The following is a 24,460-nucleotide window of genomic DNA, read 5'->3' on the forward strand; positions in this document are numbered from 1 at the left end:
TTTGTTTTTTTGTTTTCCTTTTTAAGAAAAGTGATGATGAAATGGTATGTGTTTGACATTTTTATACAATTTTTATAACTAACATGCACATCATTGATGGTGTTTTGAAAGTTTAGTGGGAGAAGATAATGTGGGGTTTTGCTTAAAATAACTACAATAGTAGTTGTTGACGTTAGAAAAATATTAAAACCTAAAATATACATAAGTTGTGATCCATGCAACTACAGTTGTAATGCACATTTCTATATTTTAATAAAGTGCTGCTATTTTCACTCCCAGTCTTATTTTCCCACCGACCTTATCTTCACACTCACCAGTTAAATTTTCAAAAGGCAAAAAGTCACTTTTGGTTCCTGTAGTTTGTCACTTCAACCACTTTTGACCCTATAGTTTCAATTTCATCAATTTTGTCATTGTAGTTTCGTATTTGTAGCAATTCAAGAATATATTAGTATTCTTGTCAATTTCTTTAATGATGCAAGAGGCAATTTCGTCAACCCAAAACCCTTGAGCGTAAAAGCTTGTTTGAAATTCTCCCCATTTCATATTAGGGCTCGAAATTCAACCACTAAACCCAATTTTTGAAGAACCCTAAACTCAAATGACCAATTTCAAGCCCTAATATGAAATTAGGGAAGTTTTAGATGAGCTTTGATGCTCAAGGATTTTGGGTTGACGAAATTGCCCCTTACATCGTCAAAGAAATTTACATGAACACTAATTTGTCCTTGAATTGCTACAAATATGAAACTACAGAGTCAAAATTGATGGAATTGAAACTACAGGGTCAAAAGTGGTTGAAGTGCCAAACTACATGGACCAAAAGTGACTTTTATCCTTTTAAAAAATACAATATTATCTTTCCACCCACTATTATTCCTAAAATACCCTTGATGCCTGGACATTCACTTAACACTTTTAACCCTAACTTAACACTGTTGAGTCCAAAAAAATTAAAAAATAAATGAAAACAGAAAATTAGAAAATGAAGAGTTTTAGCATTTTGCCTAAGCCTCAATGACAAATCAACCTCCTAGTGTGATGGTTGCCTATGTACTGACTAGACACCTAGAAGAACACAACCTGCGTGCATCAAATGGTAAAAGAATGGCCTGGCTTATTTGCCTATGTACTGACTAGTCATCTAATACACAATTGGTCGCCCTTTCCTTCTCAAGTTGCCCAGTTGGGAGAGATGTGGCTGGCGATGAGGTGGGGAGGGGAGGTTGGTTGTCGTGGGGTCGAGTGGGTAGTCTGGTGGTTGTTCGCTGGTTTTTTTTTTTCTTTCTTTCTAATTTATTTATTTTTAACTTTTATTTTGAATTAACAGTGTTAACTTAGAGTAAATTAGTGTCTAAGTGTCGACAAATTAGCTAAGGAACTGAAGTCTAGAATAAGTGGGTTGCATGACCTTAGAAGTCATTTTATACATGGATAAATTTGTTTTTAAAATTTTGAAGATAGGATGGGTGGAAAAATAGGACAGTTGGGTGTAAATAGCAGCACTCATTTTAATATCTCATCTAACGACTGTAACTCAAATGATTAAAATATCTTATCTAACTCCAAATTAGTTGAATACTATTTGATCCTATTAATTTGTTATGTTAGAATAAGTCAATCGGAGGACTGGTCAGTGGTCAAAGGAAAATTGGCTTATTAATTTTGAGATTTCAAAGCATAAATACAAGTTTAATTAATGTTGCTCGTTTTATGCAGCTGTGTTATTAGGGTTTGACTCCGACGTCTCAGTTTGGAGTTTGAGAGAGAGAGAGCGAGAGCTCTAGAATTTTCTTGCAATAATTCCACCGTCCTTCCATTGATCTAATCTTCACACACAACACAAAATGCTGATTGACTGAACTTTAATTTCAAAATTACATATTGACCTCAAACAAATTGCTTGCATAATTGGATTTCTATTTATTGTGTTTTGGGGATTTGACTCGGTCTCGCTTCATTCTGGGGCGACGCGTGTGACTCGCTCCCCGCCACCAGTTTTACAACCCAACAAACAAACAAACTAACCCCCAATTTAATCATTTTTAAATTTAATTAAAATTACAGTTTTTAATTCTGCAATTATCTTGTGAATTTTTTTTATTCCATTTAAAAAAAAAATTAAAATAGTTTAGTAATTATTGATTGCTTCCTTCCGCTGCTTGCGTTTGCAAAAACTGAAACCAAAAATAGAAGAGAATCCGCTTTGGCTTCTCTCACTCTCGTCGTCCTTTTCTTACCTTCGACGACCTTTTAATTTCTCTCTCTATTTCTCTGTCACTTCTATCTATGGCATTTCCTTTCTTCAGGTACTTTCTCTCTCCCCCTCCTCCCTCTCTATTTCACATTTCATCTTAATTACCGCCTAATTTTCTCTTCCAATTTCTCATCTCCAAGGTGTTCCTTGTTATGTTGATGAACATCAAGATCCGTATATTGCGTCTAAACTTTTTTTATTCTTTTTTTTTCAATGATTATATAATATAGTGTAGAATTTGTGTTTTTAATTTTGATTTTCGCGTGATATGCAGGTTAAACTCTGCAATTTATGATTCAGATATGATATTCCTGGAGTGATTTGAGCTATATTGGCGTGTAACAATAGGTCGTGTCATTCTTATCTTCGGTTCTCTATATATAGCAATTACTGTAGCTGTTTTTCTTCAATATCTAATTTCGGTCAAAGAAACAAGAAGCGAGCAATTTGAAAATTCAAGCAACGAGAAGAAGATGGGTTATCTCAATTCCGTTTTGTCACCTTCAACCCAGGTTCATGCTGACGACCCACCTGTAAGCGGCGGGGGGCTCAGGTTATCGAACTCTCCCTTTTATCAATTTCTGTTTTTTTGGTTTGGATCTGGAGTCTCTCCAATTGGTATCTTTTTTATGGATTGCCATATATTCCTTTTGCAGCATTTTCTTTTATGGGAACCTATGTTTATGTTTTATTTCATGTATTATTTTGACTTGTGATTTATTGGGTACATTTATTGTGTGAAGCTCTTCAGGAAGCAATCATGAATTTGGGTTTTTGTCTGATCTCATGCATAAGTCTAAGTTTTGTGGAAATTTTGGTGTGTAATTTGGATTGTATGATGCTTTTATTGTATTATATACCTTCATGAGATGACCTATGAATTCTGGTCCTGATGATATTTATTTTTTAGGGAAGATTTTCGTTGATTTGGCTGTTGTACTAGTCCTGAACTATGTGATATATCTCAATTTAATTGGATGGTTGGGTAAGGGGTGATAGAATTTAGGTCCATCAATCATTTAACAAGTGTTGTACAAAAACAAGGGAGGAAAATATATGACATGCATGATCACAGAAACTTGTAATTTTTGTTTTGTCATGTCCGGGCTGCACCCATGTTGCTACGTCTGCCTTAATTACCGTTTGTCGTGTTCGGCACCGCCAAACGTAAAGATTGTGCAAAGTATTATTTTTGTTTTGCTTGTTTGCTGGATCTTCCAAATGATGCTGTCTGGAATTTTGCGTTTGTGGACATGCGGAAAAAGCTTTTCATTGGCATTATGATTGCGTGACAAAATATGTATTCGTTTTTAATCTCCACGTGCGTGAGCGTGGAACTCATATTGGAAACATGTACCTCATTGGATTTTGCTAAAAAGTTATGGTTATTTCCCTTCCTGCATTGACCCCTGAAATTTGGCTCTTAAATGCTATTGGAATTGGATATGGATATTCACCTTTTAATTCTTTACTTCTTCTGTTACATGTCATTTTTTACAATGGTTTGGAATAGTCTCACTAAGTGTCATGTTAAATGTGTTAACAGTCAGAATGGAAAGTTCAGTTATGGATATGCAAGCTCTCCAGGGAAAAGATCTTCTATGGAAGACTTTTATGAGACAAGAATTGATGGTGTTGAGGGAGAAATAGTTGGTCTCTTTGGAGTTTTTGACGGTATATATCTCTCTCTCAGACACACACACACACACACACACATGCCCCTGCACACACATACACGCATGCCTAGGCAAACACAGGGATAGGTGTGAATATATCATGCTTAGCATCATTTACATACACATTTATGCAGATGGCTGTGAGGTGTGGATATGTATTAAATCTTGCTAATTTTCATCCTTCTAGTGTGGGTATAATCTTCATATCTTTTCTTTGGTTTATTGTTTGTTCACTCAATAATATTGTTGTTAGTATGATATTATGTGATTTTAATTGTTGAGTGGGTTTCGGTTTGCGTCAAAGTTGAGATCTCACCATTGATCAACTTGTCAGTTTACGCATGGGGTCGAGCTATTCTAGCTGGATAGTGGAAATCTTGGTCTTTGCCACACTGTGGTGGTGATCTTCTGACCATATGAACCTCTGGGGCTCTATTCTGATACTTCAAGCTCTACATGCTTAATTCACATTAACTCACTAATCGGATTTGATTAGTATTTCATGGAGCAGCAGCTCTGTTGTATTTCCATCTGGTTTGACTGTATATGTAATCATTCTTTCTATTCTTCTCTTGTTGGATTAGATTCTTAGTAAGTCTTAATTAATTAGTTAGCATTCTTCCAGTCATAGTTCATGCGCTATTCATATGGAGCATTTGTACATAAGCATGCATAGAGAACGCTTTTACTCATATGTTGTTTGTATATATATACTTTCAAACTTTTTGAAAGCAAGAAGATAGGTGACGCTGAAAAATTCTGCGTTATATTGAATCAGGTCATGGGGGTGCACGTGCTGCTGAATATGTCAAGCAAAATCTTTTTAGTAATTTGATCAGGCATCCAAAATTTATCTCTGACACCAAATCTGCTATAGGTTTGTCACTTTACCTGTAGCCTGCAATTTTTTGGTTGCTTTCTAATTAATCCTTTTCAGTTTTCTACTTTCGAAAAAATAAATTACAGCATTTAATTTCCTGTTCCTGCAGCTGATGCATACAGCCATACAGACTCTGAATTTCTGAAATCAGAAAATAATCAGAATAGAGATGCTGGGTCAACTGCTTCCACTGCGATCCTAGTTGGTGACCGTTTGCTTGTCGCGAATGTTGGGGATTCCAGAGCTGTGATATGCAGGGGTGGTAACGGTAAGACTTTGAAGATTTTCCCCTCTTCAGTTGTGATTTTAGCATAATAATTGTTATCAAAGACTACAAGTTTGAGGGTTGAAGGGACTTTTGTGCCCTGTGTTGGATACTGGAACTTCATGGTTGTAGAGAATTTTGTTGAATGACAGTTTGTGCTATAAAATGTTCACGTGTTTCATGGTTCTGTAATATTATCTTGTCATATCTTGCAGCTATAGCTGTTTCAAGAGATCACAAGCCAGACCAGACTGATGAGCGGCAGCGAATTGAGGACGCAGGAGGATTTGTAATGTGGGCTGGTAAGGTTTATCATTGTTTTGAAGATTTTTCATGAATTGGTAGATGATTGCGTTCTTGATGACGGAGATTGTATCAACAGGAACTTGGAGAGTCGGAGGTGTTCTCGCTGTTTCTCGTGCATTTGGTGATAGGCTGTTGAAGCAGTATGTCGTTGCTGATCCAGAAATCCAGGTTTGATTTGTTTTTCTGATACTTGATCGTCAATACACACACACATATATGATATATGGGTGTTCAAGGATGTATAGTCTTGTGGGGAAAACACAATACTCGTAGAAACTTTAAAATTTTCATGATTAGTGTTAATCTCAGACACTGAGAATATTTGTCTGATTAACTGCATTTTGAGTTCTTTATTATCAATACCAGTCCAATGTGATTTGAAGAATTTGTTGATTGGTTTTGTCTTGTGGTTTCCATTGCCTGCTTCCATCCCTTGCTTCTCAGCATATTTTATTAACTTGCTTTATTTTGGCAGGAGGAAAAGATTGACAACTCTCTTGAGTTCCTTATTCTTGCAAGTGATGGACTGTGGGATGTTGTCACCAATGAGGTTTGCCATGATTTTCCCTTTTTCTTTTTTCTGTTTACCGTTCTGCCATACGGTTGATATGATGGAGGGTGAAATGACAGCATGCCTTTAGAGCCTAAAACTTTTTGTTCTGTATTTGACTACTTGACTAACCAAACAGTAATCAATCCTTCTGAGTAAATAGTTGGGATGTCTGTCCTTTATCCCTATTTTGCTGCGATTATACTGTGTTTTTACAATTAGCAAATCGATTAGATGACATGGTATGACCCTGACTGGTTCTTGACCTTATTTCTATAGGAGGCCGTCGCAATGATCAAACCAATTCAGGACCCAAAGCAGGCAGCAGAGAGGCTAATGCAGGAAGCATATCAGAGAGGAAGTGCAGACAATATTACCTGTGTCGTGGTTCGTTTCTTGGCTAACCAAGGGGGCACCTCTCGTAGCAGTTCCGGGTAAGCACCTGCTCATGCTCAGAGCAAGGGGCTTGGAATCCTACCAGATTGGTGGTAGGTCAGGTGCAATAAAAATCAGTGGTTAATAGTTTTAGAACGTCTGTGGTAGCGTTGTACTTTAAAAAGAATAGAGAGACATGATCAAAACTTACATGGCTGCAAATGTGTATTACATGTCTTCAGCCTATATAATAGCATAGACTTGTGTATGTGAACTTAGATCTTGTATTTTGACAGTAAGTGTAGCAGAAATGTCAATGTGTTTGTAAAGTGTTTTCTCATTTCGTTTGCTCTGTGTAAATCTAAGCGTTAATTCAAGTGTTTTTTCACTTCTTTTATTGCCTTCATGGCAAATTAAGCGACGAACACAAAAACTCCTTTGTATTTTTTTGGTAATTCTTATTTTATCCTCGTGTTCAAAGACTTTTTGGTACTAAAAATAAAACCAAGTATTTCTTAAGTTTGGGCTTTGTTATCAAGACCAGGTATTTCTTAACCGTTCGATTGAAGACAATCGGCACTTGTCTTCACCCGAGCTCTCTGCCCAAGCTAAACAGAAACCATAATTTTCCAGGGGAAAAATCACTGAACTTCACCAGAACTTATCTCATTCAGAAGTTCATAAATATTTTAGTGTTTGCATATAATGAGTCGGGAAACCTACTAGACAACTAAACTCTGATAACTGGAAAACAAATAAATCGAAATTACATATATACCCATGATGCTTTGTTTCTCTCTCTCTGACCTTTCTCCGCATTTCAACTCTGATAATAGGTAGTGACTCAGTGAGTGGTAACAATTTACAGAAGGAGAAAAAAGAAGAAGAAAGTTCGAGAACAAAAGTAAAATTACATTTCTGTAGAGTAGAGAGAGAAAGAGGAGGACTCAGAAATATTGAATGGTATCGGCAAGGCAATTTTGCCATTACGCACGACGAGCGAACCAAATTGTTATCCTCATCGTCCTCCTTTCTTTCTACACTCAAAAAGAAACTAAACTGGGCAACAACAACAACAAAAACAAAAACAAAAACAAAAAATCTAAAATAGAAACCGAAACAGAAAAAATAAGAAAAAATAAGGAACAATGAGAGACCTAGCTAGCTATTTATTAGTTACACAAGCAGCAAAGAAAAATGGACAGTTGTTTGATCTCTCTCTCTCTCTCTCTCTCTCTCTCTCTCCCCCCCTCCCTCCCTCCCTCCCTCTCTCTCTTGCATATTGCAATAACAACGAAGGGACGGGGGCTTTATATACTGGGGGTGGTGTCTTTGTTCAACTTATTTAATCTAAAAAAATCGGGTGGAGATGCCCACATTGACATTACCGCCTACCTTGCTTACCAAGGCTGGTGGAGCCCACGTAAAGAAAATAATAAAATAATGAAGTTTGTCTGTCATCTTCCTTTGCAGCCAACCACACATCACACCACACCACGCATTATTGGTAGGGGTCATCATTTAGGCTGTGGGCCGAAGTGAGTAATCTGAGGTCCGACGGGTTAAAATCCGGCCCAGTTTGATAGTTGGGCTTATTCGGTTCAGCCCCTTCGAAGATTGAGTAGAATTTAAGCTTAGCATTGAAATTCTCGGCCCAAGAGCCCGCCTAGGCCCGACTCCACCATAAATAAATAAATAAAAAATACTAATAATAGTATAGAATTATTATAGACGTACAAATATTCAAAGAAACAAGCCCATTGTAATAAACAAAAAGAAATAATGTACAGTGATGCACTCAATAACTTTTTTTAGACTTAATCGAAATAATATAATATATTTTATGAATTAATAAATTTATTGTTATATTTTAAAAATATGGTTTTAAAAATTTGTTATCTTTAATTTTTATAAATTAATAAGTTAAAATTTGTCATTGTTGTCTGAAAAATTGTAACAAAAAGATATATAAAAAAAAACCTTTAAAGAAAGTATTAAAAAATAAAATAAAAGGACCGGCCTCTCTAGGCCCATCGGCGGCCGGGTTCGGAAAGCTCGCCAAGGCTAAGGCTTTTGAAATCTCGGTCCGGCCTAACTCGAAAAAAGAAAAATCTCGATGAGGCTCGACCCGAGCCCAAAAATATCGGGCCGTTCCAGGGCGACTCAATGACAAACCCTAATCATAGGTCGTTTAGCCTATATAAAGGCTTCATCTCTTCACTGCTATAAGCCTAGGAGAAGTGAAGCACACCAACTGAGAGAAGAAAGAAAGTAGGGCAGAGAGGAAGGAAAGAAGATAATGAAGAAGAGAGTGAGGGGGAGAGAAAAATCAGTGAGCCAGTGAGATTGTAAACACTAAAGTTGTAGTCTTATTATTTTACATGGTGGTAAAGTTATTGTTGCTGCTCTCCGAAAATATAGGCATGGCCGAAACTCGTTAAATATCATGTCTCATTTACTTTACGTGCAACTCAATATTCTCTCATATACCATCCATTTCACAACAATAGTGAATATTTTGTTTATACAATGAAAAGAAAAGTAGATGTAAGCATTAATAATTAATAATAAACTAAGTATGATTGCTCCCTCTAAAACAAAACGTGCTTGTGCTTCAGATGAGTTTCTAAATGTGGAAACAAATATTTTAGTACCCGGCTAAAATTATTTGAGTTCTATTTAATTAGTACAAAATATTATTATTATTATTATTTGCCAAACACAAAATATTATTCAGAGAGTATCCATCTGCACTATTGTTTAAGACAGGAGGCTTGATCAATTTCTACCCTTATTGAAAGAAAACAAATACGAATATAAGTAATTACAAATTTCTTAGATTAAATAAAACAACTCTCTCTTTTTATCTGCAATAACTATCACCATCTTTTTTTTTTTTTGTCTGAACCATGAGGTGGTCCTGGATGGGCCCCAACTATGGGTGGCACCTTTAAGCCTTAACCACAACCCAGACTAATCCCCACTCACACCGGGTCGGCCCATAAGGGTTAAAGTGTTAGCCAAAGTGGTGACTCCGTACGAGAGCAGGGATCGAACCCCTGACCTCTCTTAAGGAATGAGAGTGCCGAACCACTCACACCAACCACCTTGGTTAACTATCACCATCTTTCATCCTCTTACTCTAACTGCTTTTTTTTTTTGGACAAAGTCTTACTCTAACTGCTTCTTCTAGCATCGATGTCGATAAAACCAAGATGGGCTATGTAGGGTGCTGCATGCCCACCCTCAAAACGTCGGCGTTTCTCTTCGACCATCACAATCAACACCAGCAGCAGCTCGTCGGGCCCATGCCAGCAATAAGGGCTGAGCTCACCACGACATTCATTGGGTTGAGCCCAGCGTTGTTTGGATTGGGCAGACAGAGTGTTGTTGTTCTTTGTTAAATCCTAAGGCCCAAACCCAAAATAAGGTGTGGAAAAGTATGAAAGGATCTTCTTCCGACTCATAAATAAGAACATAAATGCGAGGTAATTGCTCTTAATCACTTGAGCTTGCGACAGTCTTGCACTTCACCTTCACCGGACAACGACATGATAGACAACAATTGCAGCCTTGGACCATTTATTTTCTTTACGTATTCCAATTTTCATTCTTGTTGATTGTTCTAGACTCCCTGAGTATAGGAAAGGAAAACATGGGCAATTTTGGCAAAAGAAAATGTTAGGTAGATTATCTTCACCGATCAAGTTGTGTACCATCTCACACCTAACAAATGTCGCAGGTACTAGTCAGAGGCTTTTTACCTTATCCAATTAATAGTTAATTGATTCGCTAATTATATTAAATTAATCCTAATCAGAATTCAGAATCACATAAACCAATAGCAACTCAGATTCTGATACGCTTAATACAAAACTCATTACTGCATATATATATATAAAAACTTGTACAAAATCGACGGTCAAGATTTCCATGGATCGTTCAAAATACATCATCTCTTACTCTTACCATATTTACATAACTACGATCAGAATTTGTGGAAACGAAAACGAACAATAAAAAGCTTACTGGTTCTGGTTACAAAGTTACTACGATTAAAACTAGAACGACGGAACGACGCCGTACCGGCACAGACGTTCCGCTTCGATTTCCACTTCTGTGCGCTTAGCGAACCTGCCTTTGATTCGCGGTCTCGTCTCCGCATACGCTTTCCTCGAAGCGTAACGTATCGTCTTCTCGAACTTTCGGTTCTTTCGCTTCTCTCTGTACCTCAACACCCTCGCTTCGCGATCTGCCGATGAAATCTGAACCGCCTGATGTGTTGACTCCACCGGCGAGCTCATTGACTTGGTGTAAGGATCGCACACGTCCGTCATCGTCGTGTTGCCATCTGGCACAACGCTAACGTCCATAGACGACGATGATACCTGAGCCGCAAAACACAAGATCAGAGACTCCGATTGAAAATCAATAATAATTTATTTAGCCTCTGTTTGGTTAGTAAGAAAAATAGAGTACTTACACTCTGGCTCAGACACTGAGCGTGGAAGCCATAGACGTATGGCTTGGAAGCGGCGGAGAAGTCAATTTCGAAGCTGTGGTCGTTGACGAGCTGAGGCTGAACGTTTTTGCTCTGAACCGGCACGACGCCGTCTGTACCGCAACTGTTCTGCTCCTGAGTATCTTCAAGCTTCGGATCCACATGCCCGTAGTCCAGATCCAAATACGGATCCATTTCCGGGAGAAAGTACTCGCCCGAGTTCAGATCCGGATTCTCCATTGCCTTCGGATTTGGGAGCAGCCACGAAGCAGCCTCGGCCTCTTCCCTGCTCACCTCAGTCTCTGCGTCTTGACCTTCCACGTCGGAGAAGTAACGGTCGTCGAGGAAGTTGACGACAGATTTGACGACGGGGACTGAGTTGGCGGCCGAGTTTTCCGAGTCGTAGAAGGGCGTCACGGGAACTCGCTCGTGGCGGCGACTAAGAGGGTTGGCCGAGTGGATGTCTCGATCACACGTGACGCAGAGAGCGGCGTCGTCGGCCTTACACGTTACGTGAGCGGGGGCTTGCTCGCAGACCTCGCAGAGCCAGACTCGGGCGTGGCGGGAAGCGAGCTTGTTGGCGGCGTGGATCTTGGAGTCACAGTTGACGCAGAGGAAGGCTGAGTCAGCTCGGCAGAACAGAGTCGCCGTCGCCGATTTGCACGAGTCACAGAGCTTTGACGCCATAACCCAACGATGCTGTGCTGTAATAAGTCTGATAAAAAACACACACAGAAACTCTTTCTCTCTCTCTCTCTCTCTCTCTCTCTTTTGTGTGTTCTGATCAAGTGTGTGTCTATCCGGTGGGCCTGGGGATATCTAGGGATTGGCCAATGAGGAAGCGATACGTGGATGAAGCTTAGCCAAAAGGTGGGATTGCCGAGTTAAAGTTTGTGTGCTGTCAATTGTCAATTTCAGGTGGAGCCCACGGGAGATGGTCGTCGTTTGCTTTATAGGTTTACTTGCCTTGGCTTTTTTCGCACTGTCGTGGTGAGAAGCATGTGTATGTGGGGCTCACAATAATGGTGGGTGGGGACCTTACACGACGCTCCGATCGACCTCTCAACTTCGTAACAAATTGGTGTTATGCAACTGTTACAAGTTACAACTTACATGGTGTTTTTATTTCGGTCAAAAATTACATTGTGTTACTTATTCACAAATGAAACAATAATAAATATATTGAAATTCTGAAGAAAAAAAAAATTGTATATATATAAATTATAATATAAGTAAATTGATAACATTACGTGTTGCAAATTAAACCAAAAATTTACTCCAAGTTGTTGGGTGGGAAATTTTATATTCCCGCTTTTGTTTTCTCTACCAAAGCTATTAATAATACAACGAGAAAGATGGACAGTAAATTAGGGATAAATAAATATTTTGCCTTCAGTGGATATGGAGGGAGCTAGAATGCGTGTATGTGGGTAGGAAAACTTTGAGGTCACATCTGGTTTGTCTTGAAGACTTGTTCTTGGTAATAATTGTAAGCCAAAGAGAGTGAGTGATTGAGAGATGCGAGGTTAGGGATGGCAACGGGCCGGGTAGGGGTCGGGTATGACAATACCATCCCCGTCTCCGCTCTCCATCCCCGTATAATAGATTTCAAGGAATCCCTGTCTACATCCCCGTTGGGGATTATCCCCCATACACGCCCCTAATCCCCAATTTTTTTTATATAAAAAATATTTATCATACATTTTAACATTAAGTTTCATATTAAATTATCATTCAACACATCCAAATTAACTATAAAGTTTAACTCAATTATTCAAAATCACATCAATATGAAATTCCAAAAAAAATTAGGAAGAATTAGGAAAGAGAGGTTAACTTAGGATTAAATACAAATATTATAATTAATTAATTAATTATTTAAATATAAACATATATATTTTCGGGTTAGGTTCGGGGATGGGGATGCCAATACCATCCCCTCCCCATACCAGTAGGGGATTTTTCAAGTTCGGGGATCCCCGTACCCTATACCCGTTTGGCCCCGAAATCTCCCCCTGTTAGGGTTGAGGACCCGACGGGGACCCGCCCCCGCGGGGATTTTTTCCATCCCTAGGCGAGATGTATTAACTTATAAGTGATTAGGGTTAGGTAACCACCAACTCTTAGGTTGAACGATGAAAATTTTGTTAGTGCATTAATAACAACGTTAGTATAGATTATGTTGTCATAGTGTGAAAATTTTATTAAAATTAGGCTTATTGACTATTTCGTCCCATGAAACAGACACTCAGTCTCACTTTACCCTATGGATGACAATGGGTCGGGTAGGGGCTAGGTATGACAATACCATTCCTGTCCTCGCTTTCTATCCCCGCCCCCGTACCCGAACCCAACCCCGTTTAATAGGTTTCGGGGAATCCCCATCCCTGTCCTCGTCGGGGGACTATCCCCCATACATGTGATTTTCCTTGCATAAAAAAATATTTATCATACATTTTTGCCATCCCTACTTTACCCCCTTAAACTGAAATTTTCTAACTTAACCCCCAGAATCTCTAAAAATTGCTAAAATTTTCTCACTTTACAATTTCCGTCTATTTCAGTCCACAAAACCGTTAAAGGTGCTGACGTGGGGTGAAAACAGTAAATAAGCCCTAAAATTTTGATACATGTGCACTTTAATACAACATATTATGTTTAGACGTTAGACCTTCTCCAACCCATTTGGGGATAAACCAAAATTTTCCCCCTCCAAAAAGTAACTATTTGGGTTTCGTCCGGACTAAAACCGTTTTTCCTCCAACCTTCCAAACTCAAATTTTAAGTCCGCAACTTTATCAAATTGTTTTAAAATGGTTTAAGTCTAATTTTTTTATGGATAACTTTTCTTCATTTAATCTTTTAAAATAACTTCATAATTTAATTTTTTGAACAATTTGACCTAAAAAAAATATTTTTAATATTTTTGGTAGATTATTCGGGAAATGGGTGGGTATTTATAGATTTTGGAGTGAGTTTTGAGGTTGCATATGACTTAGGTTAATTTAAAATATTATTTTGACCGTTGGATTTAAATTTCAACCGTTGGGTATTTTACCGTTAAAATAGTTTGGATTTAATATGAATCGTTGATTTGGGCTGCTATTAGAAAAAAAAAATTTAAAAATAAAAGAGAAAAAAAGGATGTTTGAATTGTGTCGTTGGATTCCAACGGCAACATGTGGCGTGATAAAGTCTGTAGCAGCAGCAGCATGGGCCCCTTTCACAGCTGCTTGCACATGGGCTAAGTCAGACTATGTGGGCTCCATTGAAAAAAAATTCAAGTCCAGGTAATAATTGGATTGGTATTTGGCCCCTAGTTTGGATTTTCCCAAATTTTGACCCATTAATTTTCTTGGGTTAGGAGTTGTTATTATGTCGACATACCGTGTGAGACTTGCTTTCTACTTCACACAAAAACTTCCTCGCAATTGTTTGTCTCCATGTTTCTCCTCTCCAATCTTAACCATCTAAATTCTTTAAAAACAATCCATCAATGATTCTTTAAACATATTTTGTTGTTGTTATTATGAGTTGATGTGGTTATTGAATATTCCATTGTATTTGTAGTTGATGAAATTAAATAATTTTTATTTTTAAATACAAGAGATAATCTAAGGGGATGAGTTTTTTTCACACACACATACTACTAGTTCTAAGGTGTAATGGAGGTTCGATTGTGAGACCACTGGTATGCAAGTTAAGCCCCAATGGCGTGAAATTAAACAGCTTAGAGCAAGTCCAGCGCTAGGCAGTTGCCATGGCAATAGCCCCCCCCACCCCCCACAAGCAAGGTTTGGACCTCCAGTGCACAAAAGATAGCCCGGGCAAGGCATGGGACCCACCAGCTTGGGCAAGCCCACAGGCAAATCCTATCTGGGCTCAAGCCCAAAGGCGCTGATGTCAGGCTAACGTCAGCGAGCGAAAAAAAATTTAAATACAAAAAAATTATGGATGTTTTCCTATAAATACATAATAATTTTATTAACTTTCCACACCAAATCCTCTAAATTGTTTATATTTTGTTGCATAATCTTTTTTTATTTTCTTGCCATTGCCCTTTCCTTTTGGGGTGGACTTGCCTTAAATCAAAAGAGGGAAAAAATAGAAGAAATAATCAAATATTTAATTATTCCGCTTTGTAATTACAGAATTACCCTTGAAAATCCCTAGGGAAACGGTTGCTTGCCCCTTTTCGTTCTCTTGTTTGGTCAGCCTCTCTGTTACACTTTCAACTTCTCTCCGGCGCCTCTTTATCTCTCCGCATCGCGGCACAGCTGAACCGCAAAGTAAGTAAATTTATCTTCCTCTTTCCCTTGTTATCTATATCGTTGCCTCTGCCTCTAAAATTAAAACCTATGAAATGTTATTTTTCTCATTTTTGCATCACTCATAAATACAGGGGCTTATATAATTCTGATACAGATTCAATATATAAAAATATTCTTCAACTCTTTTATGGGGTTTTCTTCTGAATTTACTGCTTGTTACGTCTTCTGTAGCTTATTTCTGTTAATGGGTTCTTAAGATTTGATTCAATATAGTTGCCAGGCTTATCACTCTATTTGGGATATTGAGTTTTGAGGAGCAATGTGATTTTAGCTGAGGGATTCAGGAACAAAAAGAGAAACGGAAAGAAAATTTATTTTGGTATTGGTAATGAGGAAAATTGCATACTTTTGCATCATTTTGGAGCTTAAGAGGGTTTTGAAGCTCATATCAGATTTTGTAATTGGGATATGGCACTAACTTTTTCTTAAATTGGTCGGTAGGACAATTGTTATTGAAATCATACCATATGTTTTGGAAGAAGCGAGTAGGTGCAGATGTCTGTGCTGGAATTAAAGTGTTTCTATTCGAACATCGGATGTTGTTTAAACTTACTGTGGACTTTGTTCAAATGAATTTGCTTTAGCAAACTTGCAGTTTAGCATGTGATTTATCCCTTCCAATTTTGATTTGCACCATCATATTCTTGCAGGTGCCCCCATTACTTTAGAGTCCTTAAGTAAGAAAATAGTGGGATCAAAAGTATAGCTTAGAGCAACGACTGGGGTGGAGGTAGAGGTAGAGAAAGGGAAGAATGGCAGCCAAGACAATGATGGTGCGTCCTTACGTGTTATCAGCCTCGGCACTAAGTCGTGCTCTGCCATCTTTATTTGCCGGACTGAGGAAAAAACAGTTGGTGTTTGAGATGCAAAGCATCAGATTGGTGAATAGCAGAGCAAGTAGCAATGAATGCAGGAGCAATCTGAGATTGGAGCAATATGGTGGTTTGAGGAGATTCACTGCTCGAGCCACAAACTTCAACAATGCTGGCACCTTCGACTCCCCACTCATGCAATCAATGGAGGACAAGATCAAGGAACAGCTAAATGCTGAATCGGTTAGTGTAAAAGATGCTAGCGGGGATGGTCGGCATGTGAGCATTGATGTTATCTCTTCATCCTTTGAGGGACAATCGGCTGTAAATAGGCAGAGGATGGTGTACAAAGCCATATGGGAGGAACTTCAAACCACAGTGCATGCAGTTGATCAGATGACTACCAAAACCCCAAGTGAAGTTTCTCCTCAGAAGTGATATATATCATTTTTTGAATCTTGAAGATCAATAAGATGCTACGCTCCCTTTGTGGAGTTTCCTTGCTGCATTTCTTATGTAACCTCTAATAAGACCTTTATTTGTGAATGTTTTGGATTTATCATCATTGGCACTAGGCCGCCGGTTAAAATAGGTGCGGCCATTTCTGTATTGTGATATTTTGAACTAGTTTTAACATAGGATTTGGTTGTGGATAAGTCTAACATCACAGAAAGCAAAGAGCAAAAATATATGCAATCACTAAATCAGGCTACCAAGCCAAATATTTATTGTCAATATCATTATTTTTTATCCGATACAATCGATATTGAGAAAGAAGGAATCGGACACAAGAATTCCGGCTAAGAGAGAAATGTAATTTGAGTTCAAGCTTGTTCAAGCTTATGAGCTTAGTTTGTTGTTTTGGTGTTTTCAACGAGTCTAACATAATTAAGAGAGAAATATAAAAAGAGAGAACAAGAACACTGGAGATATGCTACCAAACCGAACATTTATTGTTAACTATTGATATCAGATTCACCATTAACTTCTGGGGATCCTTCAAAAACAACACTTTATTTTCTAGGCAAATGATGGAGAAATAAGCCCTAGATTCTTGCAACAACACGTATCGTTGTCGATGCATCTGCCATTGATGTTTCCGCCATATTCTTGAATGCAGGTTAAGATACAGGATTGCTTTGAGCAGTTCATAATTGGGATAGTAGGGGAGGAGCATGATTGTGCCTCTCCTTGCACTTTACCTAAAGATCCACCCAAAAAAAAGAAAAAAAAAGAGGTTAAGACATCCCTTCCACACACTGTCAGTCAAACTCTACGTCTTCTTTTAAAACAATCTTAAGGCTAATAGTCATCCTTTCCACACACTGTCAGTCAAACTCTTCTAATCTCCTAGATTGTCAATTAATGATACATATACATTGGTCATGATTAGCATCCCTAAAGGGAGATTTGGATGTGACCTGTAACATTTTGTATTTTGCAATCTTTGGATTCGTATGATTGCCATTTATGGTTGCCCATTAAGGGATTACTATATATGGTTGGGATAAGATTTTGGGGGTAAGGGCAGACGTGCAGAGGAGGAAGAAGGAAAAAAAAAACTTCCAGAGACGTTAAGTTTAGGTGTTAGTCAAGTTAGGGTTTTTTAATTATTTTTAATTAGGAGTAAATTAGGTTTTTATTTTACAGTCGAGGTGTCCAATTTATATCCCTTAGATTAAATTTTAATGAGGTGGCATACATAGAACAAAAGTAAAATAGATCATGACAGAGAAAATCAAAACAGAGGATCCGGATCCTTATATATTAATAATTGGAGAAGAACTCGAATTTAGTCACTTTTACCCTAATTCCGACCAACGAAACAAACAGGCCGGAAACTAATCCAAACAAAGCTGTTAAGTTTGGCCCGTTTGGGATTGGGCCTAATCGGCAGTTTCCAATAACCCTTGGGTTTAGTTCTTGTACTATTTAATGGATAACCGGCCCTTTTCACCTATATACTCAGTACTGCAGTAACTACAAATACAATACGATCATAAAAGGTGAGGATTCAATGAGGGAGGGACGCGGCTTCGCGTGGCGCCGCGGATGAGACAACTCAGGTGCTCGTGTTTGCACGTAGCTTTTTAAGCAAGAAACGATGGCACAAATGAGAAAGGTACACGTATGTTTCTTCTCTTGCATCCCAAGAAAATGGCCAAGTCTTATCTCAGCTTTCTCGTGCCCCAATTAACCCGCCCCTCCAAATTGTCACCTGCCCTGCACCGCCTGCCTGGCCCTAATATTTCCGGCAGGCCCAGTTGGGATTTTTAAGAAATGTCTAATTTTTTTAGAAATATGTCGTCATTTCATTTCCTTTGCTTTATTCTTTCCCTTCCTTGCAAAGTGACTTAAAACAATGTCATCAAGAAAACATTATTCCGCGGCACAACGTTTTTTTATATCAATTTTTTCCCCTTAATGTGGGTGTTAGTAATATTCAAAGAGAAAATTTAAAATAATTTAAAGGGACCAATGGGCAGCTAATGTGTTTTTGGTTCATAATGTCATTTAAGCAAAGCAAAAGTCTGTAACAAAACAATGCTTGGGGAAAAAGTTAAGGAAAGACAAATGATTGTTCTTCATTTGTGCAGCATACATACCGGTTGTAATTAGCTGGAAAAATGAATGAAAACTCTCTCATCAACAAGATTTAATTCCTTTTAATTTCAAATCTCATCAGCTAATTCATCTCTTCAAAATTTACATTTCCCGATTCAAAATAGAAAAAACCCACCAGAAAAATATAAAAAAAGTAGAACCAGAGGAAGAAAAAAAAAACAGAACACTCTGTCTCTCCGAAGATATGCCAAAACTGAAACAGGGCAGGCTCAGTGAGCTCACTGGTTTTGATGGCGGTGGGCTTCTTCTTCTTCTTCTTCTAATTGACCCTGTTGGGTTTCTGTATTGCTGTTTTGAATACTACTCACAGCTTCATCAAGATGCTGGGCCCTCAATTCGTCTTTCACTTTCTCAGAAGAACTCTCTTCTTTATCTCCATTTTTACTCTCTCCCTGTTCATCAACAACGTGCTTATCAGCACCAAAGGAAGCAACTTTAGAGCACAACGAAACAGGCGTCGCCAAAAAAGTTGCGTTCTCATTTCCAGCCATTATCACCAAAACCTTGTCTTCAAAAACCTTCACTGTCTTGCTAGACTCATCGCCTTGATCTTTCTCATCACCACCGCCACTCTCCAAGTCCCTTTCGCCTCCTTCCCTGTCTTCCAATCGGCTAGAAAGCTTCCAGTAAGAGCAGGCCAGGATCAACAGAGCAAAGGCAATAAGACCCAGCATCGCTGCCAGGCCTCCGAAGAGGTATGGCACCGGAGAGTGCCATGGCGAGCGCTGCTGCTGAACAGCCATGGCTGGTGCTGGCGGCAATGATTCCAATGAAGATTTTGTTGCTGCTGTTGTTGCAGAGATGGCAGTTAAGGTTCTCATTTTTTAATATTTTTTTTCCTTTCGGGGTTTCTTGAGGTTGAGGGTGAGAGGAAGGTTTTGAGTAGATGAAAAGAAGGTGAGGAATTTGAGCTTGTGAAAACGGAGGTGGTAGGCTATTGTATTTATAGCAGAGGAAAGGTGTTTGTCTCTCTGTTACTCTTTCTTTATTGGGGTCACGGATTTGGCCCCGTTTTTTCTTTGTTGTAAACAACAGGGTGCACTGTTTCACACTTGGATCCTGCTGTTGGATCATTATGTGTTAATGGGCCTCAAAATTATTTGGATCAGCGGCAAGTGTGAATCGATCGACATTCTCTCTTATGTTGTCAAATAATGAATCTGAATCATTTATCAAAATAATTCTTGTAATAACATAAAACATAAATATCCGTTCCGCGGCATAAGCATAATAATAGCCATTTTAACGTTTGATTTATTTGGAAGATTTATAGGGTGGAAGGTATCATAAGTGAAGATTTTATTGATTAGACCCAGTGCAGACAATGCCATGTACTAAAAGAAAGAATATCAGGGGGTTAAGGTGGTGGTGCCTATTGCTGAAGTAATCAACCTGTGTTGGCCAATGAGCTTGTTGGGCAATGATTTAAATTGTCATTTCACAAGATGGGTTAAGACATGCTTAATCTAAGAGATTAGCTATGTTACCTTGATAAAAGTGGGGTACTTGGAAGAACATAACAACAGTGAAAATTGTACTCTTTGCTTTATTTTTATTTTATTTTTCAGTTGTGTCGTGGGATAAGGAATATATAATGTTATTCTATGAGCCTCCACTAATTGGATCTAGAAGGGAATGTTTTGGGTGGGGGGTTGATGTAAATAAGCAATTTTCACTGTTTGGAAATTATATTTAATCAAAGGCTGCTAATCTTGTGGTTGCTTCTTTTGCTTGGGGTCCATATCTGAAGGCACAGTAAAAATGCACTGAGCTTAATTATTGTGAGGGGAGATTTGTTTGTGTATCCAAAGAGGACAACAATCATTGGATAAGGATAAAAAAAAAATGGGCATTGCAATTGCCAATTGGTACGTAAAGTGGCAGCAAAACTAATTTTGGCCTTTCTCTTCTTCCTTTGCATTGCATCACTTGCTTAATTAGTGATCTGATTGATAATCACGTTTCACCCGTAGCATCAAAGCCTCGAATAGCCTGGCTTGCCTTGAATATGACAAATCGTGCCATAATACGCCACTTTTCTGTTGCTAATCCACTTGAAAAAAGAGATTTTGAAGCGCAATTTGGTGGCTATAATCATATTCATATTTAGTTTGGGCTATACCAGTATCATTTAATGATAGGCAAATAATGCCAGACCAGCATTGAAATAAAAGGATAGGTTTGGCAGATATTTGTGAGCTGTCTTATGGTTGTGTGTGGGGAAAGAAAAGCTGAAACTTCATTTTCCAAAAGCTGCATGTATGTATGAACTGAAGAAATACATCAACTAATTAATAGCTTTTACTAATAGTAGGATTATGCAAGTGTTAATTGGAGATTTGGATTGACCTAATTAGGTCAATTTGCATGGAATCAGAAATAATTGGATCAAATTCCGTGTTCAAGTAGAGAATTAGATGGGCAAGCAGCTGAGGTAGATAAAGATTGTGACTATAGGGGCAAATGGGGCCAGGGAACATCGGGGGAAATTGTTTTGCCCGGGGGGGGGGGGAGGGGTGGAGAGTACGACTTTTTTGGTGCTTTGCCATTATAATAGATCCCCACCTCTGTCAGCATCAGCTATGATCGCAGCCACCTCTTTATGCTTTGCTTGCCACCACTTTATGCTTTGCTTTCCAACCCTCTTCACCCAGCAGGTCCCATTGCCTCCGGCATTTGCCTCTTCGTTTTCCCATCTATCACTATCTCTGCCTCCTACACCATTCTATCTATGTGTATCCATATCCTAAGAGGTCTCAAGTTCGAAAATCCCTCTTTTGTCACATTTATTTTTTGTACGTGAGACTAATAATGACACCAATTGTGTTTCATCTCAAAACCCTAGCTACACCCGGTTACCAAACAAAATGTTTTCATTTTTCGGTTACTAAATACTACCTTATGATCTTCTCATGGTATGATAGTTTTTGTGTATTAGTAAGAGTGAGAGATTATATAATTTTGCAGTTGATTGATTCGTATAGGAAGACATGATTGTTGTATGCAACTTATGCAACTAGGGTTTTATCATCTTTAAAGATCTTTCATGGATCCATATATGTATGTGGGGAGGGGAGCGTCCCTTTTATTAATAGTTCTTTTTACACATAGCTAGAAGACATACAATACAAGTATAAAAAGGGAAATACCTTTGTATATTTATGTTTTTTTTTCTGGGAAATTAACATAAATCGTATTTTGTGAGTGCTTTATAAAAGTTGTGTCAAAGGGCTCTACAGTGCAAAACACGAACTTTTTCCCCTGAAATTTCTGCTTAAAACATGAACTTTATTAACTTCATCACGACACCTACCCTACCGATCGACATGCTTTACGTTTGCTGCAGGTTGCTTATGTTCCATGTTAACCTTAATCAATGCTTTGAAGTAGTGTATTAACATAATTCTTTCTCATTTCTATATGACATGGTACAGATTCCATATTCTAACACTGTTGATTAGTTTCATGAATAAAGGCCTAAAATCAAAAGCCATTGGTAATTAACTAACCCTAATGCATTCATACACGATTTGAATCCACTTTGATGCTTCTGTTTTACTTCGACACGTCAATCAATAGATATTCTCTTTCTGTCACTCAAAGGAAAGCCACTTGGAGTTGAAATTCTCCTCTCCACAGTTAACCTGGGGATTCTTTTGAGTTCAGTACTAGTACTAGTAGTAGTGTCACACAACTCAATCAGATAATTTATCAGATCCATTCAACTTTTGTACTTAATCTTACTTTTCCAAGTAAGTTAATCATTATTAACCACTTAATTATTATTTTTTTTTTTAAATTTAATTTGTACCTTCGGAAATTATTACCGGACACGATTGATCTTCATATGTATTCATGAAAAGAAAAGAAAAAACTTCTATTTTGGGTGCAGCACCAGTTAGTGTTTCTCCTTAAATGTATTTAATAATAATAAGTGATGATTAGTTCTAACAATCAATTAAACTCCACATAGCTAGAAGAGGCGAATCATATCCTATCGATTTAATTAAGTATATATGAAGAGATTGCTAGAATGATTTGTAATATAATATTATCATATTATAGGACAGAGTACTTGTACTAAATAGGAGATATTACTTAACCCAGAATTTATTTATTTTAATTAAAGGTTAGCGTCCATACTAATCTAATTAACGGAAAAAAAGAAGAAGAAAAGAAACCATGGTGAGGGTTAGTGTTGGAATCTTCTGCCGCAACATAGAAAATAGGGAGAAAGAGGGGCACTTTGTTCCCACTACTTGAGTGGGCTTTTTTTGTGTGACGTTTTTATAGACCCTTTTAATATATGCTTCTTCTTTTGGTTTAGATAAGGGAGCCAGCACTAGTACTAGCTCATATATACAATGCACCAAAACAAACATATATATTAAACAAACATATATATTACTTTCTGGGCTAATGTTTTCTTTTCTTCGCCAAAATGTCTGATAATATACTTATATCGTCAGACCGTGAATATACATAGCTGATCAAGTTACGCTGTTTAAATTCATAATATGATAGCATAAATATTTGTTTGACGTAGACGTTAGATGCGTACCAAATCTTAAATTGGAGCAGTGAGTCCTAAAATGCCCTAAGTGCTGCATATATTCTCATACTCATCTCATATGTATTGCCAATTTAATTAGGGGCAAGGAAACTTATTAGACAATGAGCCAAATGGAGAGTGATTGCTTCAGTGTAAAGACTAATGGGACAGATTTAAGTCGTTTTCTCATTTATATGCGCATATAAAACCAGCACATTTCCAAGGGACCCTTTGGTTTATATTCGGATAAAGTTTCTTCCCTTTCACCAAATCTTACATGCTATATATATATATATATATGCAAATTGGTATGAAAACTACATGATGGAACAAAGCCTTTCAAAATCTGCCCCCATATCGAAGCTGCTGCGATTCAAATTCAAATTCAAATGCAAATCCAACATTCTGTTTTTCTTAATTATTCTGATCTGATTTCAACTTGGAATCCAACCCACTTTGTGTTGGCCTTTGGAATTCACAAAAGATCAGTTGTTACAGTTCCAGGGTGTTTTGTTTTGTTTTTAATTATTCTCACACAAGAGTCAACATCCATAATGGGAAATGGAGGAGGCCACTGAGAGAGAGGCCTTCACATATTCCTTCTGGAAATTGGACAAAGTTAATTAGGCACACACAGATTCACTTGGAGTATCAAACATTAAATCCACTTTTCTGGATTCATGTATGCCATTGCCAGTTGAACAATTGGATTTACAACAGATAGAGGAATATATATATATATATAGCAAATCTAGTTTCCTTCTCTCTGAGCTAATAAGATCTTCATGATTTGGACTAAATTTTATCAGATCATGCTGATTTGACAGTGCCTAATGAATCAGACGGCTCCTATACAAGATTTTTTGACATCTCCTTTAGTCCAGTTGGCCAAGGTGTTTGTGTCCGCCCCTTGCACCTGAGTTCGATCTTCCTCATTGACAGTAAAGTAATCTCAAAATATTTGATTTGTTAAAAAAAAAAAAATTAGGCTGCTTTGTTACTCTCGATCACTTTGAAAGAAAGATTGGGCCTAATGTTCAGCCCATATCTGCTTGAGCAAAATCCAAATTTAGCTAGGCCCAGGATAGACCAACCTAATAAGGTTTTGGGCCATAAAATTTCATTGTCCAGGCTTAAGAAGAACTTATACTTGACCCATCTAGAGAAGGGAAGGAGCTTTGGACCTTTTAGATCCCATCTATTTTCGGCTATATTTTGGGCCATGCAAGCATTGAAGCTTATACTAGATAGATAGATCAAGAATTTTACAATTAGGGCCTTATATATGATCTTTATTTTTTAACTGTTGGATCAAATTGAATAGCCGTTG

At 37.9% G+C, this 24,460-nt stretch overlaps 4 protein-coding genes across 5 annotated transcripts; 2 read left to right on the plus strand and 2 right to left on the minus strand.

The window, feature by feature from the left end:
* The first annotated feature begins 2,151 nt into the window (after positions 1-2,151).
* On the plus strand, positions 2,152-6,649 carry LOC110749455 (putative protein phosphatase 2C 59). Of its 2 annotated transcripts, none has more exons than XM_021949568.2 (9): positions 2,152-2,309; positions 2,532-2,810; positions 3,804-3,931; positions 4,712-4,810; positions 4,923-5,081; positions 5,294-5,380; positions 5,461-5,552; positions 5,860-5,934; positions 6,214-6,649. In XM_021949568.2, the coding sequence occupies exons 2-9, from the start codon at positions 2,731-2,733 to the stop codon at positions 6,370-6,372; spliced, it is 879 nt and encodes a 292-aa protein (XP_021805260.1). In that variant the 5' UTR covers positions 2,152-2,309; positions 2,532-2,730; the 3' UTR covers positions 6,373-6,649. The 2 variants fall into 2 exon arrangements, with proteins under 2 accessions (XP_021805260.1, XP_021805261.1); XM_021949569.2 differs by lacking the exon at positions 2,152-2,309 and adding an exon at positions 2,331-2,431.
* Positions 6,650-10,174: 3,525 nt separating this feature from the next.
* Positions 10,175-11,588, minus strand: COL4 (zinc finger CONSTANS-like protein). Its single transcript, XM_021949573.2, has 2 exons — positions 10,793-11,588; positions 10,175-10,697 (listed from the first exon to the last, which is right to left on the minus strand). Exons 1-2 carry the CDS (start codon positions 11,495-11,497, stop codon positions 10,371-10,373), a joined length of 1,032 nt encoding a protein of 343 aa, XP_021805265.2. The 5' UTR covers positions 11,498-11,588; the 3' UTR covers positions 10,175-10,370.
* A 3,351-nt stretch (positions 11,589-14,939) lies between these two features.
* On the plus strand, positions 14,940-16,609 carry LOC110749502 (BolA-like family protein). Its single transcript, XM_021949617.2, has 2 exons — positions 14,940-15,099; positions 15,792-16,609. Exon 2 carries the CDS (start codon positions 15,894-15,896, stop codon positions 16,389-16,391), a length of 498 nt encoding a protein of 165 aa, XP_021805309.1. The 5' UTR covers positions 14,940-15,099; positions 15,792-15,893; the 3' UTR covers positions 16,392-16,609.
* Positions 16,610-18,581: 1,972 nt separating this feature from the next.
* Positions 18,582-19,507, minus strand: GDU5 (glutamine dumper 5). The gene has a single exon (XM_021949598.2). The coding sequence runs from the start codon at positions 19,397-19,399 to the stop codon at positions 18,797-18,799; it is 603 nt and encodes a 200-aa protein (XP_021805290.1). The 5' UTR covers positions 19,400-19,507; the 3' UTR covers positions 18,582-18,796.
* Between the last annotated feature and the right edge of the window lie 4,953 nt (positions 19,508-24,460).

Source organism: Prunus avium, chromosome 1, assembly GCF_965620075.1.
Source record: "Prunus avium chromosome 1, drPruAviu1.hap1.1, whole genome shotgun sequence".
NCBI lineage: Eukaryota > Viridiplantae > Streptophyta > Magnoliopsida > Rosales > Rosaceae > Prunus > Prunus avium.